The 18,142-nt window shown below is 51.5% G+C and overlaps 1 protein-coding gene and 1 long non-coding RNA gene across 5 annotated transcripts; one reads left to right on the plus strand and one right to left on the minus strand.

The window, feature by feature from the left end:
- On the minus strand, positions 1-2,233 carry LOC142905977 (uncharacterized). Its single transcript, XR_012930003.1, has 2 exons — positions 1,822-2,233; positions 1-1,762 (listed from the first exon to the last, which is right to left on the minus strand). It is a non-coding gene; the product is annotated as an uncharacterized LOC142905977 (long non-coding RNA).
- A 1,080-nt stretch (positions 2,234-3,313) lies between these two features.
- Positions 3,314-17,508, plus strand: FBXO21 (F-box protein 21). 4 transcript variants are annotated; one of them, XM_076053267.1, is made up of 8 exons: positions 3,314-3,490; positions 5,326-5,495; positions 11,037-12,207; positions 12,891-12,980; positions 13,247-13,341; positions 13,933-14,031; positions 15,481-15,585; positions 16,737-17,508. In XM_076053267.1, exons 3-8 carry the CDS (start codon positions 11,954-11,956, stop codon positions 16,913-16,915), a joined length of 822 nt encoding a protein of 273 aa, XP_075909382.1. In that variant the 5' UTR covers positions 3,314-3,490; positions 5,326-5,495; positions 11,037-11,953; the 3' UTR covers positions 16,916-17,508. The 4 variants fall into 4 exon arrangements, with proteins under 4 accessions (XP_075909382.1, XP_075909384.1, XP_075909385.1 ...); XM_076053269.1 differs by having other exon boundaries at positions 11,041-12,207; XM_076053270.1 differs by having other exon boundaries at positions 11,077-12,207.
- Positions 17,509-18,142: the final 634 nt, after the last annotated feature.

Raw genomic sequence — 18,142 nt, forward strand, 5'->3', positions numbered from 1 at the left:
TTATTTCTTTCTTCGAACACCGCTTTATTTACAACTCTCAGCATGTCCTCCACATTCCACAGTATCCTGGTCGCCACGGCTCGCTCGCCGTGCTTCACTCGACTCGCTCGCCACCTTTGTCTCTCCACTCCCCACGATTACTTCGCTTGCTCCGCACTCAGCGACTCCGCACTCAGCGACTCCGCACACAGCAACTCCGCACTCAGCAACTCCGCACACAGCGTCTTCGCACACAGCGTCTCCAGCTCCGCTATCGCTATGCTCTCTCTCCACTGCTAACTACTTCTCTTCTTCAGCTCCGCTATCGCTATGCTCACTCCACTGCTGGCTATTCTCTTCAGCTCCGCTTCACACTCCGTTTCCAAACTCCGTCTCCAACTCTGTTTCCAATTCTGTCTCCAAACTCTGCTTCCCACTCTGTCTCCAAACTCTCCTCCAAACTCCACGTCTTGCCTTGTCCAGCTTCCAACTCCAACTCCCCTAAGCTCTCCGTTCTTCAACCTCTCTCCAAGCTCTCCACCATTCAACCCATCTCCAAGCTCAACTCCCTTCAACTCAACTCCCCTCTGTTGACTCCGACTCCCGCTCTTATACCCGCTCTCATTACACCCCCAATTAATTAACCCGCGTCCCAACGGCGCTCCGCGTGACCATCCGCACCTGTTTCTCGCCAGACTTCCAGACGCCTCTCCAGCCCCGGCAACAGCACCAACCAATCACAACCGTCCACGGCTACCCCAGCTTAATTGCCCCAACATAACCTGCACTGTATTTGCCTTCGCTACAGGCTGACCCAAGATAACCCGTACTGTCCGTGTGATCATGTAATCATGCTGTTTCCACAACGCACCTTCGTACTGCACTACAGTAGTGTAGTGTATAATATAGTGTAGTATACTAGTATAGTGAGTTCAACTGAGTTGCAGACGTGTACTTGGAGGCAACACATTTAATTAACTCCAACACATGGAGTAACTTCCCCTTAATAGAATAACCTATGGTGGTGACCACGAGGCTGAATACACTAATTACAACGTGACTAGCTACTACGGACCGGGACCACAAATCGGGTCCAAGTCCACGTGTTGGAGACTCGTTGAGCGGAGAACGTAGGACGTAGACAAAGGTTTCTTCAGGATGAACAACAACAACGCCGGTCCCTCTGGGGGACCCGGCTTTTATTCTCTGCGGCGTGGCCGGCTCCGCCCTTGGCCACGCCCACCTTCCAGAATCCTTGAAAAGGATCTGGATGCTAACCACGGGACCACCCCCAGCCCCCATCTGGGCCCCTTTGTAGACTTAACCGGTCATGTGTCCTCTCGGGTCAACCAGAGTGCCATGGCCTTTAGTAACCTCATTCCTACGGCCGGCACTCCCACACCCTGTCCTGTAGGGGCTGGCACTGCACGCCAAGCGTGGTGCCATTTAGCGCCATCAATCAGCGCTCACCGGGTCTCTCTAGGGCCGGCACTGCACAGTGACAGTAAACCCACTAGTGACAGTAAACCCACTACAACATTTACAATTCGTTACTAGTACATCACTAACAGGTTGTGTGTTGGAGAGTAAACCCACTACAACATTTACAATTCGTTACTAGTACAGCACTAACTGGTTGTGTTGTGGAGAGTAAACCCACTACAACATTTACAATTCGTTACTAGTACAGTACTAACCGGTTGTGTTGGAGAGTAAACCCACAACAACATTTACAATTCGTTACTAGTTCAGCACTAACCGGTTGTGTTGGAGAGTAAACCCACTACAACATTTACAATTCGTTACTAGTTCAGCACTAACCGGTTGTGTTGGAGAGTTAACCCACAACATTTACAATTCGTTACTAGTTCAGCACTAACAGGTTGTGTAGGAGAGTAAACCCACTACAACATTTACAATTATAGTGTAGTGTATAGTAGTGTTGTGTATAGTGTAGGATACTAGTTCAGCTCTAACTGGTCGTGTGTTGGAGATATAAACCCACGACGTTTACAATTATAGTGTAGTGTATAGTGTCGTGTATAGTGTAGTGTATCTTGTAGTAAATTCTCCTGTTTGATTTGTACTAGGTGCCTCGGTGAATGTATATGCTCTGACTTTAACATAGCTATTTCTGCGACCAGTTACAAGCTAATCACCCAGCTATTTCAATGCTAAATTCTATGCTAATTCCTTTGTCAAGGGGTGCCTCTGCGGATGTGTATGCTTTAACTTAGCTATTTAAATGCTAAATTCTATGCTAATTCCTTTGTCAAGGGGTGCCTCTGCGGATGTGTATGCTTTAACTTTAACATAGCCATTTCTGTGACCAGTCACAAGCTAATCACTCAGCTATTCCAATGCTACATTCTCCTGTTTGATTTGTACTAGGTGCCTCTGTGGATGTGTAGGCTTTAACTTTAACATAGCTATTTCTATGACCAGTCACAAGCTAATCACTCAGCCATTTCAATGCTAAATTCTATGCTAATTCCTTTGTCAAGGCGCTTTGTTTCTTCTCACAATGCTTAAAGGTCGCGAGCTGAGCGTGGCTTTTTCACTCCAGCGCTGTCCTCCAGACAGTCTCATCCCTTCACCTGATGAAGGCCGCTTGTGTTGTGGCCAAAACCTCGTGAGAATATTATTGTGTTATTTTATTTTATCAATTTATTATTTTATCCTCATTCTACGTGACTTTACCGAAAGAACCAAATAAGTTGTAGTATACTAGTTCAGCACTAACCGGTTGTGTGTTGGAGAAGTAAATCCGCTACAACATTCACAATTCGAGTAGTAACCGTGACATTTTGCCGGTTTTTACAACAACCAGCATCCTCAGGCGAAAGCCAGAGCTGTTTACTAATTGGCTGTGTCGGGGTGGTGGAGGGTTTAACTACACACATTGTATATTTACGTGATCTCACCCACTAATAATCCCCCCCCCCTCTACTTTGGTCATATAATGCCCAAGGGAAAGCCAATCGGAGTCAAGGCGTTGGCCTAATATGTTGGGATTTTTCCGATCCACCAAATCGTCTCTCATCGATCCAGAAATCAGCCGTTCGAGATTTGTATCGTAAAAAAATGACCGATCGTTCCAGTATTCCTTACTGGTGTAGTGACATTGAATGAGCCACTGTAGCACGTGGCGCTGGGAGATTGGTAGACAATGGAATTATGGGTAGCAGCTCGTTCTACCAGTTGGACCCGTGGGTCAAGCCCGGACCCTTCTGGGGGGGGATCCAGAAGGGGGCGTGGCCGAGGGCGGATCCTGGCCACGCTGGGGAGAATAAAAGGCGAGCTCCGACTCCTAGTCGGGGCTGCTGCCATCGGGAATGGAACTCGTCATGCTGGTTTAGTCGCTGTCTTTACCTCTTCAAGCCGTGGGTCTGGAAGCATGTTGGCTGTCCCGAGCCAGTATGGAGTTATCCCCTATGGCTGTGACAGCCGGAATAAACACGAGGGATAACGCCTCCTCCTCCTCGTGTCTCTGAATTAGTACACTTCACTGGTACGCCCAAATGGTCCACACACGGCGCCTAATAACATTGGCGGTAATGTTATCATTCATCATGTCATTATATCTTGAAAAATAGCAGAGGCTTGAACCTATTCTGTCTACACGCATTGTAAACAGTAGACACGCATTGTAGACAGTAGACACGCACTGTAGACAGTAGACACGCATTGTAGACAGTAGACACGCGTTGTAGACAGTAGACACGCACTGTAGGCAGTAGACACGCATTGTAGACAGTAGACACGCACTGTAGAGAGTAAACACGCGTTGTAGACAGTAGACACGCGTTGTAGACAGTAGACAGGCACTGTAGACAGTAGACACACACTGTAGACAGTAGACACGCGTTGTAGACAGTAGACACGCACTGTAGGCAGTAGACACGCATTGTAGACAGTAGACACGCACTGTAGACAGTAGACACGCACTGTAGACAGTAGACACGCGTTGTAGACAGTAGACAGGCACTGTAGACAGTAGACACGCGTTGTAGACAGTAGACACGCGTTGTAGACAGTAGACACGCACTGTAGACAGTAGACACGCACTGTATACAGTCACGCGTTGTAGACAGTAGACAGGCACTGTAGACAGTAGACACGCACTGTAGACATTAGACACGCGTTGTAGACAGTAGACACGCGTTGTAGACAGTAGACACGCACTGTAGACAGTAGACACGCACTGTAGACAGTAGGCACGCGTTGTAGACAGTAGACACGCACTGTAGACAGTAGACACGCGTTGTAGACAGACACGCGTTGTAGACAGTAGACACGCACTGTAGACAGTAGACAGGCACTGTAGACAGTAGACACGCGTTGTAGACAGTAGACATGCACTGTAGACAGTAGACACGCACTGTAGACAGTAGACACGCACTGTAGACAGTAGACACGCGTTGTAGACAGTAGACACGCACTGTGGACAGTAGACACGCACTGTAGACAGTAGACACGCACTGTAGACAGTAGACACGCACTGTAGACAGTAGACACGCACTGTAGACAGTAGACAGGCACTGTAGACAGTAGACACGCGTTGTAGACAGTAGACACGCGTTGTAGACAGTAGACACGCGTTGTAGACAGTAGAGACGCACTGTAGACAGTAGACACGCATTGTAGACAGCAGACACGCACTGTAGACAGTAGACATGCACTGTAGACAGTAGACACGCACTGTAGACAGTAGACACGCACTGTAGACAGTAGACACGCACTGTAGACAGTAGACACGCGTTGTAGACAGTAGACACGCACTGTGGACAGTAGACATGCACTGTAGACAGTAGACACGCACTGTAGACAGTAGACACGCACTGTAGACAGTAGACACGCACTGTAGACAGTAGACAGGCACTGTAGACAGTAGACACGCGTTGTAGACAGTAGACACGCGTTGTAGACAGTAGACACGCGTTGTAGACAGTAGAGACGCACTGTAGACAGTAGACACGCATTGTAGACAGCAGACACGCACTGTAGACAGTAGACACGCACTGTAGACAGTAGACACGTATTGTAGACAGTAGACACGCGTTGTAGACAGTAGACACGCACTGTAGACAGTAGACACGCACTGTAGACACGCACTGTAGACAGTAGACACGCGTTGTAGACAGTAGACACGCACTGTAGACAGTAGACACGCATTGTAGACAGTAGACACGCATTGCCTTTGAAACTACAGCGCCTCCTCCAATCAGCGATGGGCCGTTGCAGGTGCTGCGCCTTCAACCCGCAGCAAATAAATAAATAATCCGCGCCAAAGCGCTGGCAGTCGCTTAGACCGACGATTACGATTCCGTGATTTATATTCCGTAGTGCGCATAAGGGAGTCGAGGGCGAGCGATTGGACGCCGCGGCGCCACGTGACGACCCGGAGACGCGCGTCCTATTGGTTGAAAGTAGCCCGGAGGACTGCGTGCGGACTGGGATTTGTAAACCTTCTGCCCACCCCGCCCCCAGCCGGTACACCTGGACACGTGTCACAGGTGACGAGTGGTTCGCGTGGACACGGAGACACCACAGAGAGACACAAAGACACCACATAGACAAGACACAGAGACACCACAGAGACACAGAGACACCACAGAGACACCACATAGACAAGACACAGAGACACCGACACCACATAGACAGAGACACCACAGACACATAGACAATACACAGACAGAGACACCACAGAGACACCACACAGATAGAGACACCACACACACAGAGACAACGCACAGACAGAGACACCACAGATACACATAGACACCACACAGAGACACCACAGAGACACAGAGACATCACAGGCAGAGACACAGAGACACCACATAGACACATAGACACCACACAGAGACACAGAGACACCACAGACAGAGACACCACAGAGACACAGAGACACCACACAGACACCACATAGACAGAGACACAGAGACACCACAGAGACACAGAGAAACCACACAGAGACAGAGACAACACACAGAGACACCACACAGACAGAGACACAGAGACACCACACAGATAGAGACACCACACACACAGAGACAACGCACAGACAGAGACACCACAGATACACATAGACACCACACAGAGACACCACAGAGACACAGAGACATCACATAGGCAGAGACACAGAGACACCACATAGACACATAGACACCACACAGAGACACAGAGACACCACAGACAGAGACACCACAGAGACACAGAGACACCACACAGACACCACATAGACAGAGACACAGAGACACCACAGAGACACAGAGAAACCACACAGAGACAGAGACAACACACAGAGACACCACACAGACAGAGACACCACACAGAGACAGAGACACCACAGAGACACCACACAGACAGAGACACCACACAGACAGAGACACAGAGACACCACACAGACAGAGACACCACACAGAGACACCACACAGACAGAGACACAGAGACACCACATAGACACAGACACACCACACAGACAGACACGGAGACACCACACAGAGACACAGAGACACCACATAGACAGAGACACAGGGACACCACACAGAGACACCACACAGAGACACCACACAGACAGAGACACCACACACAGACAGAGACACCACGGAGACAGAGACACAGAGGCACCACACAGAGACAGAGACACCACAGAGACAGAGACACCACACAGACAGAGACACCACACAGACAGAGACACAGATACACCACACAGATAGAGACACAGAGACACCACACAGACAGAGACACAGAGACACCACACAGAGACACAGAGACACCACACAGACACAGAGACACCACACAGAGACAGAGACACCACACAGAGACAGAGACACCTCACAGACAGAGACACCACACAGACAGAGACACCACACAGACAGACATAGAGACACCACAGATACATCACAGAGACATAGACACAGACGCACTACAGAGACATCACAGAGACATAGACACAGATATAGAGACACTACAGAGACATCACAGAGACATAGACACAGAAATAGAGACACTACAGAGACATCACAGAGACATAGACACAGACATAGAGACACTACAGAGACATCACAGATGCACATAGACACAGGCATAGAGACACTACAGAGACATCACAGAGACATAGACACAGAGACACTACAGAGACATAGACACAGACATAGAGACACTACACAGACATCACAGATGCACATAGACACAGACAGAGAGACACTACAGAGACATCACAGAGACATAGACACAGACACAGAGACACTACACAGACATCACAGAGACATAGACACAGACAGAGACACTACAGAGACATCACAGAGATATAGACACAGACATAGAGACACTACACAGACATCACAGAGACATAAACACAGACATAGAGACACTACACAGACATCACAGAGACATAGACACAGACATAGAGACACTACAGACACATAGACACAGACATAGAGACATTACAGAGACATCACAGAGACATAGACACAGACATAGAGACCCTACAGAGACATCACAGATGCACATAGACACAGACACAGAGACACTACACAGACATAGAGACACTACAGAGACATAGACAGAGACACCACAGAGACACCACAGAGACACCACAGAGACATAGACACAGACATAGAGACACTACAGAGACACCACAGAGACACTACACAGACATCACAGAGACATAGACACAGACATAGAGACACCACAGAGACATAGACACAGACACACTACACAGACATCACAGAGACATAGACACAGACACAGAGACATCACAGAGACATAGACACAAGACATAGAGACACTACAGAGACATCACAGAGACACAGACACAGACATAGAGACACTACACAGACATCACAGAGACATAGACACAGACACAGAGACACTACAGAGACATCACAGAGACATAGACACAGACACAGAGATACTACAGAGACATAGACACAGACATAGAGACACTATAGAGACATCACAGAGACATAGACACAGAGACACTACAGAGACATCACAGAGACATAGACACAGACACAGAGACACTACACAGACATCACAGAGACATAGACACAGACATAGAGACACTACACAGACATCACAGAGACATAGACACAGACATAGAGACACTACAGAGACACCACAGAGACATAGACACAGACACAGAGACACTACACAGACACCACAGAGACATAGACACAGACACAGAGACACCACACAGACACCACAGAGACATAGACACAGACACAGAGACACTACAGAGACACCACAGAGACATAGACACAGAGACAGAGACACTACAGAGACATCACAGATGCACATAGACACAGACATAGAGACACTACACAGACATCACAGAGACATAGACACCGACATAGAGACACCACACAGACACCACAGAGACATAGACACAGACACAGAGAAACTACAGAGACACCACAGAGACATAGACACAGACATAGAGACACTACAGAGACATCACAGATGCACATAGACACAGACATAGAGACACTACACAGACATCACAGAGACATAGACACAGACATAGAGACACTACAGAGATATCACAGAGACAGACATAGACACAGACACAGAGACACAGAGACACCACAAAGCGCCTTGGTTCAGGCACCGTCGTAAATTATTTTAATTTGAGAACGGAACAACGCTGCGCTGATATTATGCCGACATCGGATTTCCTTAATTGTGTTGCAACTTCATTCCAGTAGACGGCACTGCTTAGCCCAGCGGTTCTTAAACCTTTACTTCAGCCTAGCTCCCCGATTGGTTCTCGACCGTCAATGTGTAAAGCTCACGTGTAATGTTCATGTAGAATGTTAATAACAACGTAGGGCTTGGTGAAACAAAGTCAATCTAGATTTGAGGTTTTCGGTAAAGTCACGTGATTTATCTTCTTTGGTTCTTTCGGTAAAGTCGCGTGGAATGAGAATAAAATAATAAATTAATGAAATAAAATAACACGAAAAAATTCTCACGACGTTTCGGCCACAACACAAGTGGCCACAACACAAGACAGTCTCGTCCCTTCACCTGATGAAGGCCACTTGTGTTGTGGCCGAAACGTCGTGAGAATTTTATTGTGTTATTTTATTATTTTATTATTTTATTCTCATTCTACGTGGTGACTTTACCGAAAGAACCAAAGAAGATGAATCCTTGCAGTCACGAAAGCTTCAAATCACGTGATTTAATTACTCTCATTTCATACTGAATGAACCAAAGAGTGTGAAACAAAGTCAGCTGTAGATACGTGCCCGGTGCTTAATTTTGCGTCGCTTACCATCATTAAGTAGGTCCTGAATGTTGTTATTGTGTACGTGGTTTTTGTCCATGATGACCGTGGCATTGCCCTTGTCGGCTGAGAGGATGACGATGTCACCCCTTATTTTTTTTAGTTGCGATAGCTCAAAACTTTCATGCTCACTGATGTTGCTCCATTGGTGGCTCGGCGTTTTTGAGGATCGCAGCAATTTCCGATTTTGCTACGTCTGCAGCGATGTGGCCCAAATCCTTCAGGGCTACATCGGCATGGGCAATGATATCAGCCACTGGGATGTTGGTATGTGTCTAGGGGTGTCTGGACTGTTACTCAGATTAATAACAACCTTGTCAACGTGTAACTTTGTAATGCGTTTATCTGGCGCCGACCTCGATGTGGCGGCGGCTCTGAGATCACACATTAATATGCTAATTTATCACATTAACATGCTCATTTATCACATTAACATCATGCTAATTTCTCACATTAACATCAAGCCAATTTCTGACATTAACAGCATGCTAATTTCTCACATTAACATCATGCTAATTTATCACATTAACATCAAGCCAATTTCTCACGTTAACATCATGCTAATTTCTCACATTAACAGCATGCTAATTTCTCACATTAACATCATGCTATTTTTTTACATTAACATAATGCTAATTTCTCATATTAACATGCTAATTTCTCACGTTAACATCATGCTACCTTTTACATTAACATCATGTTAATTTCCAACATTAGCATCATGCTAATTTCTCACATTAACATCATGCTAATTTCCCACATGAACATCATACTAATTTCCCACATTAACATCATGCTAATTTCCCACATTAACATCGTGCTAATTTCTCACATTAACATCATGCTAATTTCCCACATTAACATCGTGCTTATTTCTCACATTAACATCATGCTAATTTCTCACATTAACATCATGCTAATTTTTCACATTCACATCACTAGCCCCGCCCACGTTGTTTACGACCCTTGGGCTACGCCCATTTTAAACCTTTAAAACAGCCTGCCTCAGCGGCGTTCACCCTCTTTTATCCTCCTGGTGACGAAACGTCGTAGCTTTTTGTTTCTTTTATTTTAATTCATTTGAACCCATCTACGTGACTTTACCAAAAGACCCAAAGAACATGAATTCCTGCAGTCACGAAAGCTTTAAGTCAAAATTTATATACTACACACGATACACTGCACTAGACTACTATACACTGTGCTATACACTACTATACACCACTATACACTACACTACTATACACCACTATACACTACACTACTATACACCACTATACACTACACTATACACTACACTATACACCACTATACACTACACTATACACCACTATACACTACACTATACACCACTATCCACTACACTATACACCACTATACACTACACTACTATACACTACACTACTATACACTACACGATACACTACTATACGCTACACTATACACTACACTATACACTATACACCACTATACACTACACTACTATACGCTACTTGCCACTAGACGCTACTACACACTACGCTACTAAAAACAATCTGGCCATGTCTCGCAACCTCCCAGGGGCTTGCGTGCACCTCAAGAGCAACCCGCGTAGGCAAAGGACCCTCTCATTAGCGAGTCTCGAGAAACAAACTGAACCGTGTCGCTGCTACTGCCGCCACTGCTGCTGCTGCTGCCGCTGCTACCACTGCCTTGCTGCGCTGTCCTTCCTTCCTGCGATTGTCGCTCCGCCGTTGACGGATTTCCGTCGCCGCGCCAGACAGGAACGTGACGTTGAGGAGCCTCGTGCTGTGCCACAGCGTCGCCTGGAACGCCGCCACGCGGAGCTGGAGATCTCACCGGCACCCGGCTAACGGGACCACGTGAAGACGGAGATCTCACCGGAACCCAGCTGACCGCACCGCGCGGAGCCGGAGATCTCACCGGAACCCAGCTAACCACACCACGCAGAGCCGGAGATCTCACCAGAACCCAGCTGACCGCACCACGCGGAGCCGGAGATCTCACCAGAACCCAGCTAACCGCACCACGCGGAGCCGGAGATCTCACCAGAACCCAGCTAACCGCACCACGCGGAGCCGGAGATCTCACCAGAACCCAGCTAACCACACCACGCGGAGCCGGAGATCTCACCAGAACCCAGCTGACCGCACCAGGCGGAGCCGGAGATCTCACCAGAACCCAGCTAACCAAACCACGCGGAGCCGAAGATCTCACCAGCACCCAGCCCCCGGCCAAGCGGCCGACGCGGCACACCTTCCGGTTGGCTCCATACGGCGCGGAAGACAGAGGTTCAACTCTACGCACGTTAACAACGCAGCTCGCCACAAGCCAAGGAAGCTTCCACAGCTGTCCACGGCTGTCCACAGGCCTTGCCGCCCCCACGCCCGCACCCCAAAGAAACTTTCAAGACGTCTCCTGCCCCCCCCGTTAAACCTCGACCGCGGCTGGCGAGTGTGAGCGAGTCGCCGTACGGGCGAGCGGGCGAGTCAATTTGTGAACATTTTGTGAGCGGGTGAATGGGTGGGGTGAGCGAGCAAGCGAGCGACTGAGAAAGTTAGCGAGTGCGTGAGCGAGCAACAACAGAGCGAGCAAGTGGGAGTTCACGAGCGAGCAAATCGAGAGAGTGCGTGAGAGAGCATGTGAATGAATGAGTGAGTTAGCGAGCGAGTGTGTATGCGAGTGAGCAGTCGAACGAGTGAGCAATCGAGCGAGTGTGCGAGCGAACAATCGACTGAGCGAGCGAGGAGTTCCGTCGCCACCGGTGAGGTCGTGCGTCCGGGCGGGAGCCCGTGGTTGTCCGCGATGCCGCGCCGTGCCGCGTGGGCCGGGCTGCAGCTGCTGCTGCTGGTGGCGGCCGTGCCGCTGCAGACGCTCATCGTACAGTGGAGTGGCAACAACGCCTTCCAGAGGCTGCACGCCATGCGCTGGTAACGCATCGCACCACGCGCGGACCACGCGGCACGCACACAACGCGCACGACCCACAACCCCCCTGCCCCGACACCCGGGCACCACTGAACTCAAAACTATTTTTGATTTCACCCGGTGTAAGGCCCCACTGAGCTGTGTGGCTCTTTTTTTCAGAAGCGACCCGGCGATCACAAATGATTGCTCAACAAAGTGGGCTCATCATCATCATCACCACCACCACCACCATCATCGCGGTCAAATAATCCAAACGTTGATTCTAAAATGTGGAGGGGAAAAAAAACGGAGGACCCGTAGAAAAATCCACACGACCACGGGGAGAGAGAGAGAGAGACACGCAGACTCCGCATACACAAAGCAGGCGTCAGGGTCGAGATGGAACCCACGACCTCCTGCGTACCAGGCGAGGTAGTTAACATCTTCCAGCCACCGCGGACCTCTCGACGCGTTCGCCAAAACCTCCGTGTCCTCCTCCGGCGTGGCGCGTCGCAGTGACGGGCAACTTCGGTCGCAATTGATAACCGGCGCCAGCTCGCTGAACGCACGGCAGTGTCGTCGTGCCGACATCGGCGGGCGCTCGGCCACTCCAAGAGAATTGTCACGCGCAAGGCTGTCCGTGGGGGGCGGCGGCCGCGGCGGCGGCGGCGGTGGCGGTGAGCTTCTTTGCGTTGCCGCCCCGCCAGGCTCACGGAGGAGTTGGGGGGACTGCGGCAGCGGCTGCTGAGACCGGTGCCGTGGCTGTCGTGGGCTCGCGGCTTCGTGCGGCACGCGCGGTGAGAGCCGCCAACCCCCACCGCCACACGCGCACACACACAGACACACACACACACAGACACACACACAGACACACACACACACACAGACACACACACACAGACACACACACACAGACACACACACACAGACACACACACACAGACACACACACACAGACACACACACACAGACACACACAGACACACACGCACACAGCCCCAGTGTTGATGATGTTGATGGCGATGGTGCCGGTGGTGTTGATGGTGCCGATTGATGGTGGCAGCACGGCGCTGGGTGAGGGGGAAGAAGAGGATGCGATGGGGGAGTGCGCTGCCTTGGAAGTTCTCCGACTGGAGGAGATAGACGGACACTTTGCCAGTAAAACGCACGCACACATGCGCACACACACGCCCGTATACGTGCGCACACACACACACGCGCACGCACGCATGCCCATACGCACGTGTACGCACGCACACCAAAGCACACACGCATGTACACACACGTGCCCATGTGTGTATGCACACACCTGCATACAAAGCAAAGGACCCCCGTATAGCCTTAACAGACTGTAGGGGCAAGTGCTGTAAGCGAGCACCTATGAAGGCCGGAACGGTACACGAGGGGGGTGGGTGGCCAGCACCACGCCCGACCGCCTTTGTCTCCCCAGTAGCGATGTTTACACACCGCACCGGGTACTCATTTGAGGCTGAGTCGACCTAGGGGAGGCCCGGGACCGGTTCAGAAAATCGTCAACGGTGTTGGCCGTGAGCGGGAATCGAACCCGGGTCGCGGGGTTCAGAGCTCGGCGTAGCGCTAACCATTTTTCATCTCCACGCTGCTCCGCATGTCTTTGCATGTCTCCGCGTGTGCGTGCGTGCGTGACCCTGCGTGCATCTCCGTGCCCCCCCAGCCTCGGTGTCGGTGCGCTCCCCGCGCCCCCCCCGCGTCTCGTTCCGCGTGGGCCAGGTGATCCGGCACCGGCACGCCGGCTTCACCGGCGTCATCGTCGGCTGGGACGCGCGCACGCACGCACCCCACGACTGGGTGCAACGCTCACACCGCGGGGTCAGTCACACACACACACACATACAGATACAACAACAACAACCGCCATTCGCCACTAAGTGGCGGTGACGTCACCACGACGCTTGTGCCAGGACATGTGCACCTTGAAGCCACGTGAAGTGTCGAACGCCCGCTGGCAGGAGGTCACGGGGCAGACCCAGGTGCCACGGGTCGACTGACTGAGATGACTGGCTGATGCACCACCTGTGCCCCCTACTGTGCCAACCTGCTGTGCTTTAGCCACCCGGCGCTCCGCTCGTTGTTGTGAGCGTCGCTCCTCCGCCCTCCGTTGTTGTTGGAGGGTGACTGCCTCCAACTGCCCAGTAGCGCCCTTCACGAGCCTCCTCCACAGAGGCCGATCTTGACACCGCTGGTACCAGTCATCGGCAAGTCCACTCGGGTCTGCTTTGTGAACACAAAGCAGACCTGAAACACGGACCAACACCTCGGCCGTGGCAGATCACTGTTATAATTCAGTAGGTTCACATGACATTGACTTCTCCAAGACAGAGGTTCTTTGCAAGCCATCTGGCTACCATGAGAGATTCGTTAATGAGGCTATCCACATATACAAACACAGAGACAATTTCAACCGAGAAGATGGATTCTGGCTTAGCAATCATTGGAAGGATTTGATAAACCATTTCGGGTCTTAATTGATTGATCACGCTTAAGGTGGCTTTCAGACCTCATCCATTATTTTTCGTCTACCTCCTCTTTTCCGAACATAGATGGACTCGTCCATCTGAACAACCTGTGAAATCTCTCTCCGTGGTGCTAACGTTAAAAATAACCGCCACTTTTTTCAAATTTTCTTGTTGTGGTTTTCACACCTGATGATGATTGCTTGTGTTGCAGTCAAAAAGTCATGAGAATTTTGTTTTATATTTTTATTATTTTATTGTTTCCCTTCTACGTGACTTTACCAAAAGAACCAAGAATATACATAATGTGGTTGAGCAATAGGGAGCCATTCCTTGACCGCACCCGGGCATCGATCAGCCTCCCATTATATCTGCACCAAACGGAGATTCCCCCGGTACAGCTATTGAAGGCTTCACGAACTACGTGGTCAAAATAGATGTTAAATAATGTGGGAGCCAGAGGACATCCCTGTCGCACCCCAAGGTGTACAGGGAATGGCTCTGACTCCCGGCCACGTAGTTTTACCCGGTTACACACACACGCAGATACACACGCAGATCCACAGTTACACACACGTGGTGATACACACACACGCAGATACACACGCAGATCCACAGTTACACACACGTGGTGATACACACACACGCAGATACACACGCAGATCCACAGTTACACACACGTGGTGATACACACACACGCAGATACACACGCAGATCCACAGTTACACACACGTGGTGATACACACACGTGTACACACGCACGCAGTGAGCGGTGCGTGTCGCCCCCCCGTGTGTGCGTGTGTAGAAGGCGAGTCTCCGCGAGTCCCCCCACTACCGCGTGCTCGTGTCGGGGAGGAACGCCGTGACCTACGTGCCACAGGACGACATCGCCATCCTCAACGGGGTGCAGGTGAGCGCCCCGGCACCACGCACACCCCGACGTCACCACGACGTCACGACGTCACCACGATGCCACCGCGACGTCACCGCGACGCCACCGTGACGTCACCACGACGTCACCACGACGCCACCACGTCGCCACGACGCCACCATGACGCCACCACGACGTCACCACGACGCCACCATGACGTCACAATGACGTCACCACGACGCCACCACGACGTCACCACGTCACCACGTCACCACGATGTCACCACGACGCCACCACGACGTCACCACGACGCCACCATGACGTCACAATGACGTCACCACGACGCCACCACGACGTCAGCACGACGTCACCCACGTGACCGCGTGACCCAGCGACGTCACTGTCGGTCCCCCCCACGTGACCCAGCGACGTCACCGTCGCGAGGTCACGTTGAGTCTACGATCGGCAGGCCACGTGCAGTGGGGCAAACGCGCGACGGGGTAGAGTGTGGGTGCTCCCGCTTCTCTTGCAAGTCGTCTGGCCAGCGTGGAGGAGTAGGCCAAGCACCCCTTGGAGGAAGCTCCATTCGAGCTGCCTCGATCGAGCAGTGGCAAGGGAAAGCAATTAAAATAAAAACCTTAATTTTTTTATTTTACCAGGTGTACGGGCCCCACTGAGCTACGTAGCGCTTTTTCAGAAGTGGCCTGGCCATCACAAATGATAGCTCAACGAAGTGGCTCATCATCATCACCACCACGTGGAAGTTTATAGCTGCAAATACTCCAATCGCGTGACGCTGATTCTAAATGTGGAGGGTAAAAACCTGGAGGACCCGGAGGAAAAAAATCCACGTGACCACGGGCAGAGAGAGAGACGCGCAAACTCCAAACAAACAACAGGCATCGCCAGGGGGTCGGGATCGAACCCAGGACCCGCTGCGCACCAGGCGAGGGAGTTAACATCTCGACTCTCACCCGAGTCAATGCTGCTGATACGACGCACTCCCATGACGAGCGGGCGCCTCCTTCCGTTACACAAATTAACATAATTTCGGATAAATAATGCAAAGTTAACTTTATTTTCATTAACTTTATTTCGTTTGGCGCTTCCGGCGCTTGCTCCCTGCCGACGGTGCCGCGCGCCCGGCATTGTGTCCACCGCACCCCCCACACCGCCGTGCGTGCCGTCAGGTCGCCCACGAGGAGCTGGGCGTCTACTTCCGGGCGTTCGACGGCGCGCAGTACGTCGCGAGGCCCTGGCTGCGCGAGCTCTACCCCCACGACTGACGGCGGCGACTGCGGCGGCGCGGCTCAAACCCCCCCGAGGGCGACGACGTGGACACCGAGCGCCGGAGCTGTCGCGCGGTTGAACCCCGGAGCAGGCCGGAGCGCGTGCAGACGCATGGAATCGGTCCGTCGTGCTGGATAGATGTTAACTACCTCGCCCGGTATGCAGGTGGTCGTGGGTTCGATCCTGACCCTCACGCCTGCTGCTGCTGCTGCTGTGTATTTTGAGTTTGCGTGTCTCTCTCTCTCTCTCTCTCACCGCGGTGGTGTGGAATTATTTTTTTTTTCCTCCGGTTGCTCCGGTGTTCTTCCCTCCACATTCGGCGTTGTAGAGCACTGGGCTGCTGCTGCTGCTGCTGTCAATTCCCAACGTGACGACGATGACGACGATGACGACGACGATGACGACGACGATGACGACGACGAAGCCGCCAACTTCTTTGATGGCCACGTTTTGCGAACGAGAGCTCTACGGCAGCACGCGCTCCCTCTCCATACGCGATGGGGGGAGGGTCCCGACGCTGGCGAATGCAGAGAGCATTCGCGAAATGCCGGGAACCGCGTTCCCGCGCGGATAAAACGGGGTTCACGCTCCCGGTACGAGTGAACATTGGGGTGGGGATCATGGGAAATGTTTAATAGCAATCGATTCCAATAAATAATACGTTGTAAAGAAGGACGTGTGGTGTTTTGTTTTTTTTCTACATTTTCATTTGCGATGGCCAGGTCGCGTCTGTTAAGATCTTACACGGCTCAAGCGAGTCCTCGCCTGTCCAAATGACCCAAACAAAATGACCCAAACAAAATGACCCAAACAAACAGAAATGCGTCGAGTGGTCGAATTGCCGTGATGCTCCGTGCGGGCCGCGTTCACCCCTCGCCAGGCGGTCACCGGATCATCCGGAAGGCGCAGCGACGGGCGGCCTCCTCCGGTTTCACGCGAGCGTGGGTGTCGTTTGGCGGGCCCCCGAATCGCTCTCCCACCACCGCCACCACTGCCGCTGCGACCACCGCCGCCACAGCCACCGCCGCCACAGCCACCGCCACCACCGCCACCACCGCACCCCCCCCCGTGCAGCCTGTAACAGAGACTTGGGGCAAAGTGCTGCTGGCGAGGAGTTTGCAGCGCCTACGAAGGCCGGCACAGCACCACGCCCAGCCGCCTTTGTCTCCCCAGTGGCGATGTTTACACACCGCACCAGGTACTCATTTGAGGCCGAGTAGACTTAGGGGAGGCCCACGAGCGGTTCACATAATCGTCACCCGGTGTTGGTCATGAGCGGGAATCGAACCCGGGTCGCCAGGTTCGT

This window comes from Petromyzon marinus, chromosome 60, assembly GCF_048934315.1.
Source record: "Petromyzon marinus isolate PM22_M1 ecotype Great Lakes invasive population chromosome 60, UKy_Petmar_22M1.pri1.0, whole genome shotgun sequence".
In the NCBI taxonomy this organism is placed as follows: domain Eukaryota; kingdom Metazoa; phylum Chordata; class Hyperoartia; order Petromyzontiformes; family Petromyzontidae; genus Petromyzon; species Petromyzon marinus.